This window comes from Artemia sp. Qi Xiang Cuo, chromosome 17 (genome assembly GCF_049724085.1).
Source record: "Artemia sp. Qi Xiang Cuo chromosome 17, ASM4972408v1, whole genome shotgun sequence".
NCBI classification, from domain to species: Eukaryota; Metazoa; Arthropoda; class Branchiopoda; order Anostraca; family Artemiidae; genus Artemia; species Artemia sp. Qi Xiang Cuo.
Window position 1 is genome coordinate 63,035,847 of NC_142810.1, and position 18,918 is coordinate 63,054,764.

Here is an 18,918-nt window from a genome sequence, read left to right on the forward strand (position 1 = left end):
CAGATCTTTTCCAGAGAAACTGCTTACGGATTGTTCTGGGTACCCGGTTGACCGACCGTATTTCAAACAGTCAGTTGTACGAAAAACGTGATTCAATACTGCTTTCTAGGGATATAATGAAAGAAAGGTTGAGGTGGCTAGGGCTCGTTGTGTGGATGAAGGATGACAAACTACCGAAGATTGTCCTTTTCGGCCAACCGTCTAGGGCTAAACGGAAAGCAGGTCGTCCTCGTCTGGGGTGGGAGGACGTCATAAAGAAGGATTTAAGGGAAATGAGATTTTGAGAGGGCGTAAAAAGGGAAGAAACACTAAAATAAAATAAGAGAAGTGTCATGCCATTCGGTTCTCCAATTAACACTTTCCAAATATATTGGTTGCTACCGTGAAACAAGAATGAATCGCCTGATGAAGCTTGATATGGCACTATCCTATATACAAAAGTACAAGAACCTACTACAGGCTAATAACTAAAATCTTCTTCATAATAAGCTGAGAATTTCCATTAAACAAATTTTCATAATTACTTCAATGGTCCTCAAATTATAAAAACAATTGTAAATAATATATTTGTCCAACTTTTCGCATTTGTTCAAAATGAAATGAAAAAAAACAAGTTTTCAGAACTGAAATTAAGAAGAATTATTAAAACAAAACAAACATATATTATTCCGAATTCGAGAGGGAAGGGAAGCTGTCCTTGTTCTTAAAGAATTCAAACAAAAAGCCAAACTTTAGCGTAAAGAGTGAGGTATTGAGAAGGGGGCAGCCCTAGTTATATATGGAATAATTTCTGTTAGTTTTATGTTTGTACCTTTCTTTCAGTTCAAAAAGACTTGTTTTTTATTATTTAATTTCTGTTCATTTTTCTAATAATCCCGGGAAATCTAGATCCGCCACCCCCTTGGGATATTTCCCCCACAAAACATTCTACCAAGGAAGTTTCTTCCACGTAAAATCCCCTCGGAAAATTTAATCCTTGCTGAAAACTACCCCGGGAAACTTTCCTGCGGAATATTCCACCTGGAAAATTCTGTTTAGTCTACTTTCAATTGCAAAGACTTGTTTTGAACTTAATTTCCGATCGTTTTTCAAATCATGCTGAAAATTTTTCCCACCATGGAAATTTTTTCAGGGGAAACTTTCCCACCAATGGGAATTTTCTCCCGTGGAAAACTGATAACCCAGCTAAAAATTTCCCCCGGAAAAAACCCATCATCTCCGCATGTAAATCTGAGTAGCCAAACAGAAAATAAGACAAATAAAAAGAATTTTGTATGGGAATTCCTGCAAATTCACCATGTGTAAAATTTCCCCAAGAAAGTTCATCCCCAGAAGCTTCCCTCCCCACAGAAAATATTTCCCTTGAAAATCCTCCGAGAGAATATCTTGTAGCTATCTCAAAATTTTGTTTGAATGACTTTGGAAACAATAGGACATGTGAAGCAGGTTAGATGCCCTCCAATATTTCTGCTAACTTAAAAGGGCACTAGAACATATAAATTCCGTTCAAATGAACCCTCTCCCAATCTTCTAGGACCATTGGTTCATTGTAATCACCCTAACGAGAAACTAAAAAAAAATAAATAAATAAACACGCATTTGATCTTTCCTTAGGCAAAACATACAAGGTTCCGCATCTTGGCCGATGGGGGCTCAAAACCTCTACAGTAGAGTTCCCTGATACAATGAATCTGATGGTGTGATTTTCATCAAGATTCCTTGAGAGTGTTTCTCTCTTTTTCCAAAACCATGAAAATTTTCTTTGGTTTATTGCTCTTAATGAGTAACATTAAACTCAGTGAACTTCCTATATTTAAAATCAGCATAAAATGCCAATTCTTTTGATGCATCTTCTGTGGTTAATTCTGTCTTTTAGAGTTTAGGTTACTATTGGGCCAAGTTGCTCCTTAAATATAGTTTGTTGTCATAAACTATTTGATGGCACAAAGCTAGAGAACAGATTTAGAATCAAATGCCCATTAACAAAGAGATGAGAGATGATACAAGCAATGAAAAACAATGGGTAATTACATCATTCATGGCTACTCCTGGCACCATCAGGGACGACTTGAAAAGGGTATTAACTGGGAACTGAATAGCACTATTCTTTTGTTATAAAAGTGTTAAAGTAAAAAAAAAGAGCCTAAAGAATAGTGTGTTGCTATTTAATATTCATAATTTATTTAGATATATTCCCGAATATAATCCTTGCCTTTTACATTTTAAGAGCACAAAAAGCAATATGACAGGTTAAAAATTGTGCTTACGATTTTCCTTTCATGATAATTGTTCTTTATCATCAATACTGGAGATTTTATACAATAAGATCTATAGAAATCCAGTGCTTCATTTAGATAAACCTGAAAATAGCAGTATATAGACACTAAGTAAAAATGACAGACACTCTAAAGTTTTTGGAGAAAGGGGGGGGGGGGGGTATGGACAATTAAAGGCTTCAAATATAGGATATTTTCAACAAGCCTTATATAAAGGACGCCCTAGACCGTCAATCATTATGATCAAAAGCTTCCGTCGAACGATTAATTATAGGACACCCTAGACGGTCAATCATTTTGGTCAAAAGCCTCCGTCAATCGGTTGACGTGAGCTTCAATCAACCTTCAATCGACTATTCAAGCAACCCTTCAATCTTGACCAAAGCTAGTTTCAAATTTAATTTTAACTCACGGCCAGACTTTTAGTTTCAGTTCAGAGTCGGGTAGTAAAGTGTCTATCATATGTCAAATGCAGAATAATACTGATTTGGCGTTTCTTGTATGTATTTTGGTTGCGTTAAAGCGGGAAAAAAAGAAAATAAGAAAGGTCGTTGGTCCAAGGAGTGGTACAAGATGAGAAATCGCTTCACTCATGATCAATTAGTAAACATTCTGCTTGATACAGAACAAGAGGACTACAGGACCTTGAAGATTAGAGGACTACAGGATCAGAATGGACCAAGATAGTTTTATTTTTACTCAAGTTCATACGGCCCAATATATAGAAGAAAGATGAGAACCGCACTCCTTCTCTCGTCAGATTGCACAACTCCGCTTCAAAAAGCGTATCGTTAATAAATTTTTTTCAGTAAATCGTTTTCAGTCTGGGCGTAGCTTACTCATTTCCATAGCCCAACCTTGAGCTAGAGTATTCTCTTCTGTCTGAGCTTGCTTGAAGCATTCCGTAGCTAAATTCACAAGTTGGTAATCAGAATCTGACTGACCGTTTTTTTTTCTGTTTCCTTTTTCCCTCTTTTTTCCTTTTTTTCATTCTAGCTAAAAACTCCACTGAAAAAATTTCTTGCAGATGAACTCGGGTGAAAATTTTTTCTTGGCCAACTTTAGTATGCAAAAAAAACGCCACCCATCAAATAATCGAGTTCCTATTGCTAGCACAATTAAGTACAATTCTTACCTCTGTTGTTTCTGTTTCAATCTGCTCAATCTTTCAATCTTTAATCAATCGATTGACGGAAGCTTTTGATCAAAATGATTCACCGTTTAGGGCATTCTTAAAGCATGATTGACCGTCAAGGAATCTGCTTGACGCTTGAGTCAAGCGTTGACGGTGATTGATAGAAAGTTTGAATGACTCAATTGGTTGACGAGGGTGATTGACCGTCTAGACTAGTTTTGTTCAAATACTGCGTCAGTCATGCGCCAACAACAGTGGAAGAGATACCTGGAGAAAGCAAAAATGTGAAGAGCGAGTTTATTTGTTTATTAATTGAGTTATACCGGGATCACCCTGAGTTATGGAAAGTTAAAAGTAAAGACTATTTTAACCAAAATAAGAAAAGTGTAGCATTGGGCAGGATATTGCAGGTGGTAAAGATATTGAAACCAGATTATACAGTTCTCAAACTAAAAAAGAAAATTAATATTTTAAGAACAAATTTCAATCACGAATACAAGGCGATCGAGCAAAAAACGAAGTCTGGAGCGTCAGCAGATGACATCCCACAACCTTCCCTGTGGTACTACTTGACTTACTTGACTTACAAGGCTCCTGCCACGTTGGGGGTGGCGTAGAGAGCGTCGCAACTCTGCTCCTCCAGGCTGACCGGTCTCCTGCTATTAGTGGGGCCTCTTCGACAGCGATGTTAGCTATCTCAAGGAATTTGTTGAGGCTATCCTTCCACCTTGTCTGAGGTCTGCCCCTCGGGCGAGACCAGCCATTAGCTTTAGCGTCAAGATCGTAGACTATTCGGGCTGGGGTTGTCGTCGGCATACGCAGGAGGTGTCCGAAGCATCTGAGAGTACGGCGCGCTATTTGGACGGAGAATGGCACTTGGGAGGTGAGTGCAAGCAGCCTTGCGTTGCTTAAAAATCCGTCCCATGAAAGTCCCTCACTTTAGCGTTGCTGTTTTATCTGGCAGATGTCTCTCATTCTGAGGAGTGTCGATTTGAGAAGCCAGGTCTTCGCTGCATACCGGAGGACCGAGCCTAAGGATGCATTATAAATTCGCATCTTCGTGCGCCTAGATATATGCGGCATTCTCCAGAGATTGTTGAGCCTTCCGAGAATAGACGAGACTTTTGAAACTCTGCTGCACACCTCTTCTTCTATAGAGCCTTCATTAGACAGCACGGAGCCAAGATAAATGAAGTTCTTTACAATTTCAACAGGAGCTCCGCAAACAGTTATGTTCTCATGGGGCAAGACTGGACTTGGGGGCTCAATTGCCATTATCTTCGTCTTAAGCCAGTTTATTTTCAGCCCCACTTTTGCTGCCTCTTCCTGTAGGACTTCCAGAGCGTCAGTTAACTGGTCGATCGAGTCAGCAACGAGACCAAGATCATCTGCGAAGTCAGCGTCCTTCAGAACGCGATCACGAAACTGCAGACCAAAGGGCAGGCGATTTGTTGTTCGTGTTATGACATGGTCTATCACGTAATTGAACAGTTTCGGGGCGGTGGCACACCCTTGTCGTATACCGGTTTTGATGCCAAATGTCTTGCTCCGTTTGCCATTGACTTTAACGCAACTCATGGTCTCTACGTAACGCTTTTTAAACAACTTGCAGTATTTGTCTGTTAGAACAGTTGATCGAAGTATCAGCCAGAGTGAGTTATGATTCACCGAGTCTTGAAGTCCACAAAGGCTACATATGCTTTCCTCCTGAATTCCTTCGTCTTCTCAATTAACTGGCGCATGGTAAAGATTTGTTCGACAGTGGATCTCCCGGGCATAAACCCCGCCTGCTGGATTCTCCTCTTTCTTCTGAGGATCCTCGTGCATCTATCCAGCGGGGTCATAGCAAAGAGCTTTCCAGGCACTGAAAGTAGCGTTATGCCTCTGTAGTTCGAACAGATGTTCTTGCTCCCCTTTCTCTTCCATAAGGGAAGGATTGTACTAGCTCGCCAGTCTTTCGGGGTCCATTTTGTGCACCAAAGCACAGAAATCACCAAATGGAGTCAAAGTAGCATCACTGATTCGGCATTCTTCAGCAAATATTCCATATATGCCTGCTGCTTTGATGTTTTTCAAATGTGTTACTGCTGGGTAGATTTCTGATGACGTGAAAGGTGTTTCTTTGTCACTTGTCAGCAGTTCCTGGGTGTTTGCGGCCAGGCTGATGAGGTCCTGGTCAGTCTGCGTTACGGCTTCGGCGTTGAGGAGGACCGATAAGTGGTCTTTCCGTCGACTGACCTAGGCACCTTCGTGACTGAGCGGCTGACCATTCACACAGACGACACATTTTACCGAGGGGGCTATGTCTCCTGTTAGATCACGGAGATGCTTATAGAGACTGCCAACGTCACCTTTCTTGGCTATACCCTCTAGCTCATGTGCCTTCCTTTCCACAGTTTCTTGTCTCACTGTATCAGTTTGTTGCAGACCCCATTAAGGCTTCTATAGGTTGGCATTTCACCGAGTAACCTTGCCTTGCGTCTATGCTCTATGACGTCAAGCGTATCTGACTGAATCCACGCTTTATTAGCATGCTTTTTCCGACCATCTTTTGTTGTCGCTGATTCCAGGATATTCTCTTTGAATGAGATACATGCGTTTTCACAGCTTTCAAATGGCAGGAGTGCGTCAAAGCGGGTCGAGACATCAATGGCATATTTCGACCGTATCTTCTGATCGCACAGGCAACAGACATCGATCTTGGCTGGTCTTGGTTCTGAGCGATGGGCTTTGAGCCTTAGTCGCATGTTAGCGACGACGAAGCGATGGTCAGTGTTGCCTGTCTCAGCTGCCCTATACGTCCTGCAGTTACTGATCGAAACCTCCATCTCTGTGACACGAGGATGTAGTCGATCCTTTTTTTGGTATGGCCGTCGTTGCTGTACCATCTATATTTGTGAATGTCCTTCCTTGCAAACATGGTATTCATAATCACAAGGTTGTGCATGCTGCAGAGTTGTAGAAGCCTTAGACAATTGTCATTTAGGGAATCCGGAGTAACTGGTCCAATGACTTGTCGCCAGAAGTCGTGGTTGTCGCTCACAGTTGCATTAAGGTCACCCAGGAGAATGACAATATCGTGCAGGGATATCTTAGACAATTCATTCGTCAGGGCAGAGTAGAAAGTGTCCTTTGTTTTGGTGTCAGCTTCGTTAGTCGGGGCATAACAAACAAGGACCGTAATTTTTCCTTGCTTGTGATTGAGTCGAGCATTAGCGATTCTATCCGAGACGGGAGTGAATGACAGTAGACACTTCTTGGATTTGTCATCAAGAACTAGTCCGACTCCATTTCTTCTGGTGGTTGTCTGGCCAGACCAGAGAAGGTGGTATCCCTCACCTATGGGATCATTCCCGTTCCCAACTAGGTGGATTTCCGTTATCCTAGTAATAGAGATGCGGAGACTCTTCAATTCTATCGCCAGAAGTGTCTTAGCTCCGGGAAAATTCAGTGATAATGCACTCTAGGTGGCAATATGGAGGCCACCATGGTTAAGAAGATTCAAATGCTGGTCATTTCTCAGTCCAGGGGCAAGCAAGGGTCGTGATGGGATACAAGAAGGTTGGTCATTGGAGACAGTTGCTAAGCTATTCGTTGCAATGGGTCACGGGTGGAAGGCTGCAAGCAGAACCAACCCTCGGGCTAGATACTGGTTAGAGATAGGATTGACCTGTACACTGAGAATCCTGGAGTTGGCTCCAACCGCCTCATGAGGTTGAGGCCACCCTGATCGGAGCGTTTAGTTAGGGGAAACCCCGTATCCAGAGGTACGTGGTCAGCAGACATGATCTGCATCATCCCGGACGAGCTCCATTCACCTCTCCATCCTGTGGTACTACAATGACCTTGCATTCCTTAGGAATCAGATTGAAATTGCTGAAACAAACAACAAAGGTAAGAATTTTACATTATTGTACTAGCAGTAGAAACTCGATTAGCCTATTTGGTGGGTGGCGTTTATCCCCCTCACGCCCCCCCCCCCCCGGGGAAAATATCCCCTTGGAAAATACATTAAAACAAGGACTAGAACTCTCAATTTCTGATCTAATGAGCACACTCCGTAGTTTCTGCGAACATGAGGTGGAGGAAGGGATGAGGAAGGAGCAGTACCCCTCCTATATCCTGATTTTAAAATCCATAAAAAATTAAAGTTTTTTGCAAATTAAAGTGTGCTAAGAAAAAAAATTTCACCCGAGTTCATTCGCAAGAAATTTTTTCGATGGAATTCTCAGCTAGAATGAAAAATAAAGGGGGGAAAGGGGGGAAAAAGAGGAAAAAGGGAAAGAGAAAAAAAGGTCAGCCAGAATCCACTGACCAACTTGTGGAGTTAGCAACAGAACACTTCAAGCAACCTAAGACAGAAGAGAATATTCTAGCTCAAGGTTGGGCTATTTAAATGAAAAAGCTACACCCAGACCGAAAACGATTTGCTGAAAAAATTATTAACGATACACTTTTTGAAGCAAAGCTGTGGAATTTGACGAGAGAAGGAGTGCGGTTCTCATCTTTCTTCTCTATATTGTGCCGTACTAACTTGAGTAAAAAATTAAAACTATCTTGGTCCATTCTGATAAACTTCCTGTAGTCCTCTTGTTCTGTATCGCGCAGAACGCTCAGTAAAGGACTATGAGGGAAGCGATTTCTCATTTTTTTCCTCTTTTTTTCCCACTTTAGTGCTACCAAAGTACATGCAAGAAACGCCAAATCAGTATTATTCTGCATTTCACACACGATAAACTTCACTATCCGGCTCTAAACTGAAACTAAAAATCTGGCCGTTAGTTAGAATTAAACTTGAAACTAGGTTTGGTCAAGTTTGAAGGGTCGATTAAAGAGTCGATTGAAGGTTGATTGAAGCACACGCCAATCGATTGACAGAAGCTTTTGATCGAAATGATTGGCCGTCTAGGGTGTCCTTAAACCTTGCCGCACATTAACAGCTTGGAGAAACTGATTATATAAGCCCCATGAGGAAGGATTCTGATTAATGGACAGTTCTTCTTGGTTTGGTGGGCTTTTTGGGCTGGAACACCTCTTTTTGGTTTAGTTACCTATTATGGCTTGCCTCCCCATAGTAGCATAATATTTGTAAGTATGAAAAAATAATGCATCAGAGGTAATAGGCTTGAGATTGCTTGTATAGGATTTTGACTCTTGTTGATAGAAGAGCATCATCAGGTGTGAAAAACCAAGTTGTGACCTAGATGGGTCAAGGATTGCACAAAGCAATCCTTGTATGATTGTACAAAGCTATACCTGGTCCCAATATGATGGAACCATTCATACTGGAGGTCCCAGGGGCTTTTTGCTGTCGGGTTCTAGGCTGGCTTAAGTGCTTTGTGTAGACTTGAAAAGATGTATGAGTCCCCATCCTGCAATAGTTCTGGGACCTTTGCTTTTCCCGATGCTTTAATAATATCAATGATTTAAAAATACAAAAATTACAACTTGATATTTTACAATGTAAATAGAAAACTATCATATTGACATTTTGGCAGACATATTCAAATAGTTCAAACTGAATTATTAGGAGTTTCAGAAACCCATATCCCAGGAGTAGCATGTGGCTTCTAGATACTGATTAGGACTGTCCCCTGACTCCTCCCCCAAGGCCACTTCTGGTGCAATGAACTCTCACTTGACCCATTTACTGGATAATGGGTTGCCTTGAGCCTACTTACATTTATTGGATAATTGGACTGGATCCGACATATGTATTTAACTGGTTGAGCCTGAACTATGAGATGATAAATTCTTTGTCAATAAACTTTGGGTTTATAAATGCAAATTAAATAGAAAAAAAACAAGTTTTTTTTACTGAAAGTAAGGAGCAACATTAAAACTTAAAACGAACAGAAATTATTCCGTATATGAAAGGGACTGTCCCCTCCTCAACGCCTTGCTCTGTACGCTAAACTTTTTATTGTTTTAAAAAATAGAGTTGTGAGAAAGAGTCAAACTTTAGCGTAAAGAACAAGGCGTTGAGGAGGGGACAGCCCCTTTCATGTACGGAATAATTTCTGTCCGTTTTAAGTTTTAATATTGCTCCTTTACTGAGTAAAATTTGCACTTTACTGGAAAGATATAAATGTTTTTACTTTTATAACTTTAATAAATCAAATAATATTAACATTTTGATTACTAAATATCAGTATATGTATATTAAACTGAAAATGCACATTCATTTGTATTTTTTCACAAAGTGCAAATTTTGTTCTGGCCTTGGGAAGGTATAAGGGTTTCGCGCCCAACTTATGTTAATTTCTGCTTTTTTTGAGTTTGACTCGGTTAATTATTGTAATTTCTGTTCGGTTTGGGTTTCATTTATTTATCGATGCTGATTTGGGGTAATTTCACGGTTGGTAGATTATTTGATTTTATTTTTGCTCATTTTTTGTTTAATGGAGTTCTTAACTTTTCTTTGAAAAACTTATTTTGTGGAAAAGTTTTTTTAATTAATTTCTGTTCGTTTGATATTGACAGATAGTCTTTTCAGGGGAAATACTTTAAATCTTCTCGTTTTTTAAGACTTTATAGTTTGGCCTGCTATTTGTATGCTGGAGAAAAATTTTCAGCAATTTTTAACAACAAACTTTTAAAAATCTGGACACAAATAGTACTGCTTAATTTAGTTACATACCTCCTCTAGTTAACCTGAAAGGGAAAACTTGATACCACTTACACTATTTTGATTTGGTTAAATTTTAAGAGCAGAAATGGGAGGGTTGGCAAGGGAGGGTGGGCGTGACAGGGTGGGCGTGGAAGGGTGGGAGTGGAAGGGGGATTAGTTGCCCTCAAATCACTTCCGACTATTAAAAAGGGCATCAGCCCTTTCTATTTTCAATCGAATGAGCCCTTTTCGAAGTTCCCACGACAACTCCTTCGATACGAAGTGCCCTGGTCTAAACAACAACAAAAAATAATACATTATACCCACTTCGATCTTTATTATAAAAATGTCAAGCCTTCCAATCACTTTCGACTATTAAAAAGGGCACAAGAACTTTCAATTTCCAATCGAATGAGCCCCTTTGGAAACGACAACGCTTTCTATAAACACCTTATATGCCTCCGGGGCATAAATTAAAACCCTTACCCTAAGGTCTGTTAGGGTGGTTGTCATCCTCTAAGACCGAATTTCCAGAACTTTCAACTACGTTAATAACACGGCTATCTCAAAATTTTGATTGGACGTGTTTGGGAAAATGCTGGGCGTGAAAGGGGTGTTAGTCGCCTTCCAATCACTTTCGACAATTAAAAGGGGCACAAGCCACTCCAATTTCCTATTGAATGAGCCCTTTTCGAAGTTTCTACGACAACTTCTTCGATACGAAGTGCCCTGATCTAAGGGAAAAAATTAATAAATAATACATTGTGCAAACATCGTTCTTATATGCCCCCAGGGCATAACTTAAAAACCCTTGCCCAGAGGGTTGTGGAGGAGTGTCCTCCTCTTTACTTAGTCCCGTTTCTGGTCTCGTTCTCGAGTGTCCCCGTTCTTTACTTAGGCAGCACGATCCTGCTGCCTATGATTTATAAAACAACTTTCTATATAAACCTTATATATCCCCAAGGCATAACTTAAAACCCTTGCACTGAGGGCTCTGAGGGGGTAATCATCCTAAAAGACCTAATTTCCAGAACTTTCAACGATGTTGAACAAAATGTATTTTTACAAATTTGCGTTGGATGTGTTTTGGAAAATTACGGGCATGAAATGGGCGTTTATCACTACCCAATCATTTTCAATTACTAAAAAAGGCACTAGTCCTTTTAATTTCTAATTGAATAAGCCCTTTAGAAGTTTCTACGACAACGCTTTCAATAAAAACTTTATATGCCGCAGGGCATAACTTACAACCCTTGCCCTGAGGGCTGTGGGGGGAGGGGTTGGAATCCTTAAAGACCTAATTTCCAAAATTTTCAACTACGTTGAATAAAATGGCTATTTAAAAATTTTCATTAGATGTGTTTGGAGAAAAGGGGGCGTGAGAGGGGGGGGGGGGGTAGTTGCCCTCAATCACTTTCGACTATTAAAAGGGTACTATTCCTTAGAAATTCAAATCGAATGAGCCTTTTTTCAAGTTTCTACGACAAATATTTCAATAAAAACCTTATATGCCCCCAGGGCATAACTTATAACCCTTGCCCTGAGGGTTGTGGGGGAGTGTCCACCTCAAAAACATATTTTACAACTGGAAATCAACTACGCTGAACAAAATGGCTATCTCAAAATTTTTATTGGATGTGTTTGGGAGGATGATGGGAGGGGGGGGGGGGCTAGTTGCCCTCGAATCACTTTCGACTATCAAAAAGGGCACTAGCCCTTTGAACTTCCAATCGAATGAGCTTTTTTTAAAGTTTCTACGACAACGCCTTCTTTCAAAACCTTATATGCCCCCAGGGCATAACTTAAAACCCTTGCCCTCAGGGTTGTGGGGGAGTGTCCTCCTCAAAAACATATTTTCCATCTGGAAATTAACTACACCAAACAAAATGGCTATCTCAAAATTTTGATTGGATGTGTTCATGGGAATGATGGGTATGGGGGGGGGGGGCAGTTGCCCTCCAATCACTTTCGACTATTAAAAAGGGCACTAGAACTCTTAATTTCCAATCAAATAAGCCCCTTTTGAAGTTTCTACGACGACCCCTTCTATAAAAAGCTTATATGCCCCCAGGGCATAACTTAAAACCCTCACCCTGAGGGTTGTGGAGGATTGTCCTCCTCAAAAACATTATTCTATCTGGAAATCAACTACGCTGAACAAAATGGCTATCTCAAAATTTTGATTGGATGTGTTTGGGGGAATGGAGGGCGTGGGGGGGGGCTAGTTGCCCTCCAATCACTTTCTACTATTAAAAAGGGCACCTAAATCCAAATCTTTCAACTACGTTGAACAAAATGGCTATCTAAAAATTTTGATCGGATGTGTTTGGGGAAAAGGTAGGCGAGAGAGGGGGGTTAGTTGCCCTGAAATCACTTTCGAGACTATTCAAAGGGCACTAGCCCTTTGAATTTCCAATCGAATGAGCTCTTCGTCAAGTTTCTACGACAAAGATTTCAATAAAAAATTATATGCCCCCAAGACATAACTTATAACCTTTGCCCTGAAGACTCTGGGTGGAGTGTTCTAATCAAAGGTATAGTTTCCTGAACTTTAAACTGCGTGGAAAAAATGGCTATCTCAAAATTTTGATTGGATGTTTTTGGGGAAATGCTGGGCGTGGAAGAGGTGTTAGTTGCCTTCCAATCACTTTCGAGTATTAAAAGGGCAATAGCCATTTCAATTTCCAATCGATTGAGCCCTTTTTGAAGTTTATACGACAACACGTTCTATATAAACCTTATGTGCACCAAGGGCATAACTTACAACCCTTGCTTTGAGGGCTGTGGGGGGGGAGGGAGGGTGCCGTCCTCGAAGACTTAATTTCCAGAAATTTCAAATATGTTTAAAAAAATAGCTATATTAAAATTTTGATTGGATGTGTTTGGGGAAAAGCTGGGCGGCAGAGGGGGGTTAGTTACCCTCCAAACGCTTGCGACTAATAAAAAGGGCACTAGCCCTTTGAATTTCCAGTCGAATGAGCCTTTCTATAAGTTTCTACAACAACGCTTTCTATAAAAACCGTATATGCCTCAGGGCCTAACTTACAACTCTTGCCCTGAGGGCTGTGGGGGATTGTCCTCCTCAAAAATATAATTTCTATTTGGAAATCAACGATGCTGAACAAAATGGCTATTTAGAAATTTTGATTTGATGGTTTGGGGGAAAGGTAGGCGTGAGAGGGGAATTAGTTTCCCTCCAATCACTTTCGACAATTAAAAAGGGCACTAGTCCTTTGAATTTCCAATTGAATGAGCCCTTTTTCAAGTTTCTAGGACAAAGATTTCAATAAAGACCTTATATGCCCTCCGGGCATAACTTATAACCCTTGCCCTGAAGACTGTGGGGGGAGTGTCCTGCTTAAAGGTATAATTTCCTTAACTTTAAACTGCGTGGAGCAAAAAGGCTATCTCAAAATTTTGATTGGATGAGTTTGGGGAAATGGTGGGCGTGGAAGGGGTATTAGTTGCCTTCCAATCAAATTCGGCTATTAAAAGGAGACTAGCCATTTCAATTTCCAATCGAATGAGCCCTTTTTGAAGTTTCTACGACAACGCGTTATATGAAAACCTTTTATGCCCCCGGGGCATAACTTACAGCCCTTGCCCTGGGGACTGTGGGGGGGGGGGGTTGTCATCCTCAAAGACCTAATTTTCGGAGCTTTCAGCTACGTTGAAAAAAATGCCTATATAAAAATTTTTATTGGATGTGTTTGGGGAAAAGGTGGGCGTGAAAGGGAAGTTAGTTGCCCTCCAATCAATTTCGACTATTAAAAAGGACAATAGCCCTTTGAATTTCTAATCGAATGAGTCTTTTTTGAAGTTTCTACGACAACGTCTTCTATAAAACCTTATATGCCCCCAGGGCATAACTAACAACCCTTGCCCAGAGGGCTGTGGGGGAGTGTCCTCCCAAAAAACATAAGTTCTACCTGGATATCAACTACGCTGAACAAAATGGCTATCTCAAAATTTTGATTGGATGTGATTCAGGAAATGGTGGGCGTGGAACCGGTGTTAGTTGCCTTCCAATTACTTTCAATATTAAAAAGGGCACAAGCCACTCCGATTTCCAATTGAATGAGCCGTTTTCGAAGTTTCTATGACAATTTCTTCGATACGAAGCGCCCTGGTATAAAGGAAAAAAATAATAAATAGGCCTAATACATTGTGCCAACATCGTTCTTATATTCCCCCCAGGGCATAACTTAGAATAATTGCCCTGAGGGTTGTGGGGGAGTGACCTCCTCAAAAACATATTTTCTATCTGGAATCATTTACGCGGATCAAAATGGCTATCTCAAAATTTTGATTGGATGTGTTTCGGGAAATGGTGGGCGTGGAAGGGGTATCAGTTGCCTTCCAATCACTTTCGACTTTTAAAAAGGGCACAAGCCACTCCAAATTCCAATTGAATGAGTTTCTATGACAACTTCTTCGATACGAAGTGCCCTGCTCTAAAGGAAAAAGAAATTAATAATACATTGTACCAACGTCGTTCTTATATGCCCCCAAGGCATAACCTAAAACCCTTACCCTGAGGGTTGTGGGAGAGTGTCCTCCTCAAAAACATATTTTCTATCTGGAAAACAACGATGCTGAACAAAATGGCTATCTAAAAATGTTGATTGGATGTGTTTGGGGGAATGACGGGTGTGGGGGGGTTAGTTGCCCTCCATTCATTTTCGACTATTAAAAAGGGCACTAGCCAATCCAATTTCCAAACGAATGAGCCCTTTTTGAAGTTTCTACGACAACTCCTTCGATTCAAAGTGCCATGGTCTAAGACCAAGAAAAAAATAACATTGTGCCCACATCGTTCTTTACTTAGGCAGAGCTACTGCGCTACCTATGATTTATCATAGAAGTGTCAATTCAAAGGTCGGCGTAGAGCAAAATCTTTGGGGGTATGGGGGGGGGGAATGTGAACCGGGTGACACGGACGGGCAAAATTTACAAGTTTAGTGCTGGTTAAGCAGAGCATCCACACTCAAGAAGTGAGGTTAGGTTAATCACAATGAAATTAAATAGAAAACAAGTTTTTTTTAACTGAAAGTAAGGAACGACGTTAAAACTTAAAACGAAAAGAAATTATTCCGTATATGAAATGGGCTATCCCCTCCTCAACGCCTCTCTCTTTACGCTAAAGTTTTTCATTTTTTAAAAACGAAAGAGTTGTGAGAAAGTCAAAGTTTCTGACAACAAACAAACAAACAAATAAACACGCATCCGTGATCTTTCTTCTGGCAAAAAATGCAAAATTCCACATTTTTGTAGATAGGAGCTTGAACTTCTGCAGTAGGGTTCTCTGATACGCTGAATATGATGGTGTGATGTTCATTAAGGTTCTACAACTTTTAGGGGGTCTTTTCCCCTTTTTTCGAAAATCAGCCAAATTTTCTCAGGCACGTAACTTTTAAAAGGTAGGGCTAAACTTCATGAAACTTATATATTTGAAATCAGCATTAAAATCTGATTCTTTTGAAGTATCTATTGGTATCAAAATTCCGTTTTCTTGAGTTTCGGTTACCATTGAGCCGAGTCGCTCCTGACTTACAGTTACCACGAACTGTTTGATATCAGAGGCAACGCTGTAGCGTTGCCTATAGTAAAGGCCATACGGCTCCAATGTTTTATTATTTACTTATTTATTATTTTTTTTCCAGAGGCACTTCATATGGAAGGGGTCGTCGTAGAAACTTTAAAAAAAAGCTCATTCGATTGGAAATTCAAAAAGCTAGTGCCCTTTTTAATAGTTGGAAGTGACTGGAGTGCAACTAGCCCCCCCCCCCCCACACCCATTATTTCCCCAAATACATCAAATCAAAATATTGAGATAGCCATTTTGTTCAGCGTAGTAGATTTCCAGATAGAAATTATATTTTTAAGGAGGACACTCCCCCAGAGCCTTAACGGCAAGGGTTGTAAGTTATGTCCTGGGGGCATATAAGGTTTTTATAGAAGGCGTTGTCGCAAAAACTTCAAAAAAGGCCCATTCGATTGGAAATTAAAAGGGATAGTGCCCTTTTTAACAGTCGAAAGTTTAGGGAGGGCAACTAGCCCCCCCCCCTACACCCATCATTCCCCAAAACACATCCAATCAAAATTTTTAGATAGCCATTTTGTTCAGCGTAGTTGATTTCCAGATACAAAATATATTTTTGAGGAGGACAATCCCCCACAACCCTCAGAGCAAGGGTTTTAAGTTATGCCCTGGGGGCATATAAGGTTTTTATAGAAAGCGGTGTCGTAGAAACTTCAAAAAAGGCTCATTCGATTGGAAATTCAAAGGGCTAGTGCCCCTTTTAATAGTCGAAAGTGATTTGAGGGCAACTAACCCCCTTCTCACGCCCACCTTTTCCCCAAACACATCCCATCAAAATTTTGAGACAGCCATTTTATTAAACGTAGTTTTAAGTTCTGGAAATTAGGTCTTTGAGGATGACAACTTCCCCACAGCCCTCAGGGCAAATGTTGTAATTTAAGGTTTCTCCAAATCCTTCCCATTATTTCTTATGGAAGGGATGCTTATATAAACTTTAGAAAGGGCTCATTTGACTGAAAAGTGAAAGTTCTTGTTCACTTTTTAAGAGTCAAAAGAGATTGGAGGGTAACTAGCCCCACCCCCTCCTCCACGCCCTAAATGCATCAGATAAAAAATTTGAGATACACATTTTTTTAAAATAGTTCAAAGTTCTGATAAAAAAAACTTCAGTGTCGACACAGCCCACACCGGCCTCGGGATAGTCATTTTGAGTTATGCCCTGGGCATAACTTATTCAAGATGGTTTATAACTCACGTGAAGGATTTTTTTGTGGGAGGAACACGTTGGAAATCTATTCTAATTGTCCGCCTATAAGGTTAAAATACATACTCTGAGATAGATGTAAAATTGCTTGGGCACACAAAATCCTATTAAGGTCAATTCCAAACAGTCGTGATCCCTTTGTGTCAGCAAGTGAAATGGTCTAAATCCCCTTATTGGAGCTATTTTTTCAATCCATTCATTGTTGTCAATCGCTGTCCACAAGTTATGAAAGCTGTCTATTGTTCATATATAAGGTTTTTATCAAAGAGGTAATCGTATAAACTTTGAAAAAAACCTCATTCAATTTAAATTGAAAGTTCTAGATCCGTTTTTTAAAGTCAAGAATAATCGGACAGTAACCATCCCACCCCCCATGCCATAAAAACTTGAAACTTTTTGCAATCAAAAACGAACAAAAATTAATCAAACAAAACTTTCTGAAAAATAAGTTTTTCGAAGAAAAGTAAAGGCAATTTTAAACTTAAGCTCAGGAGATACAAATACCTGTTAAAATTCAAACTCAAAACGACCAGAAATTACTATTAAAGAATAAATGAAACCCAAAACGAACAGAAATTAAATAAACAATCATAGTAAAAACATATAACAAGTAATAATATAAATGAATAAATAGATCTTAAAGCAAGTAATGCTTAGATTGAATATGAAAATCAAGCTTAAAACGAAAACAAATATTTTGCTATTAAAGTATAAATGAAACTTAAATCGAACAGAAATTAAATAACAATCAATGCAAACAAACATACAATATATATTAATGTAAATGAATAAATAAATCTTAAAACGAGTGAAACTTAAATTGAATATGCAAATCAAGTTTGAATCGAATAAAAATAACTACAAACAAGAGTTTGGGTATCGTCTCAATGCAGAAGCCTAAAACCTACTGCGTCATTGGCGCTTTATTGAAAACGAATTATATTACAAATATTTTCTTTTGTACTTAATATTGAAGATAAATATTAGAATTACAGTAAAATTTTGAAGTGATGAGCTTTCAGCAATTAATATCATTATGCATCAAATATTCAGTTTAATTATTAGTTCTTTTCAAGATTAGTCAAGACAAATATAGTTTCACTACAAAAAAAATTTGGATACTGCCCCCTTCTTTAACTGTAAAAACCTAAAGCCTTCTGCGTCATTGGTGCTTCACTGAATACGAATTACTCGTATATTACAAATTTATTCTTTTCCAGTTCTTACAGCATTGAAAATGAAAATAAAATTACAGTGAAAAAAATATCTTGAACTGATGGATCTTTCAACAACTAATATCATTATATATCTAATATTCAATTTGATTTTGTTTATACTTTCCAAGACTGTTCAAGACTCATATAGTTTTGCCATTTTTTTAACTCTGCCATTTTTTCAAACTAATCGTCTTAGTTTGTTATGAAAACATTCTATGGCTTCTAGGCATTTCTATTTGAGCGGAAAACTGCACCTCAAACTTTGTGGAACATGCATTTTCTTGCATAAAACTCCAAAATATAATAAAATGTCAAGTTTCGGAGTCTTCCACCACTCGCAAGCAAGTGCCATTGGTATTTTATAATCCGCATGGTCAATTTAGGGGGTGAAGGGTTGGCTAGGCTAAATCTCGTAGCAGCCCCATTCCGTCGTGCATGATTCACATTTTCAAAACCTGGCGTCCGGACTATCATATAATCTACGAAGAATACAACTACCCCAAATCAGTATCAATAAATAAATGAAACCCAAAACAGAAAAAAAATTAAAATAAATATTAGAGTCAAACTTAAAACGAGCATATATTAATGTGAGTAGGGTTCAAAACCCCTATGCTTTTTAAAAGCCAGAATATAATTTGTACTTTACTGAAAAAATAATTTAAATGAGTTTACTGAAAAAAAATTTGCATTGTCAATTTAATATACATATGCTGATATTTATTCCCTAAAATCTTAATTAGTTTTTGATTTCTTAAAGTTACAAAAGTGAAAACATTTCAAAAAATTTTTTCAGTAAAGCGCCAATGACGCAGTAGGTTTTAGGCTTCTGCAGTGAGGCGATACCCAAACTCTTGTTTATAGTTATTTTTAT

The 18,918-nt window shown here is 39.3% G+C and overlaps 1 protein-coding gene across 2 annotated transcripts in view; it reads right to left on the minus strand.

The window, feature by feature from the left end:
* The window catches only part of LOC148942449 (TBC1 domain family member 13), a 231,952-nt gene that overhangs the window by 200,594 nt on the left and 12,440 nt on the right, over positions 1 to 18,918 (minus strand). Inside the window, exon 2 of one of the 2 annotated variants that reach the window (XM_089102906.1) lies at positions 2,268 to 2,360. The exons of the other annotated variant lie outside the window; for it this stretch is intronic. Within the exon in view, the coding sequence (XP_088959032.1) occupies positions 2,268 to 2,281 (14 nt within the window). The 5' untranslated portion in view covers positions 2,282 to 2,360. The remainder of the gene's footprint in view (positions 1 to 2,267; positions 2,361 to 18,918) is intronic. 2 annotated transcript variants of the gene reach the window in all.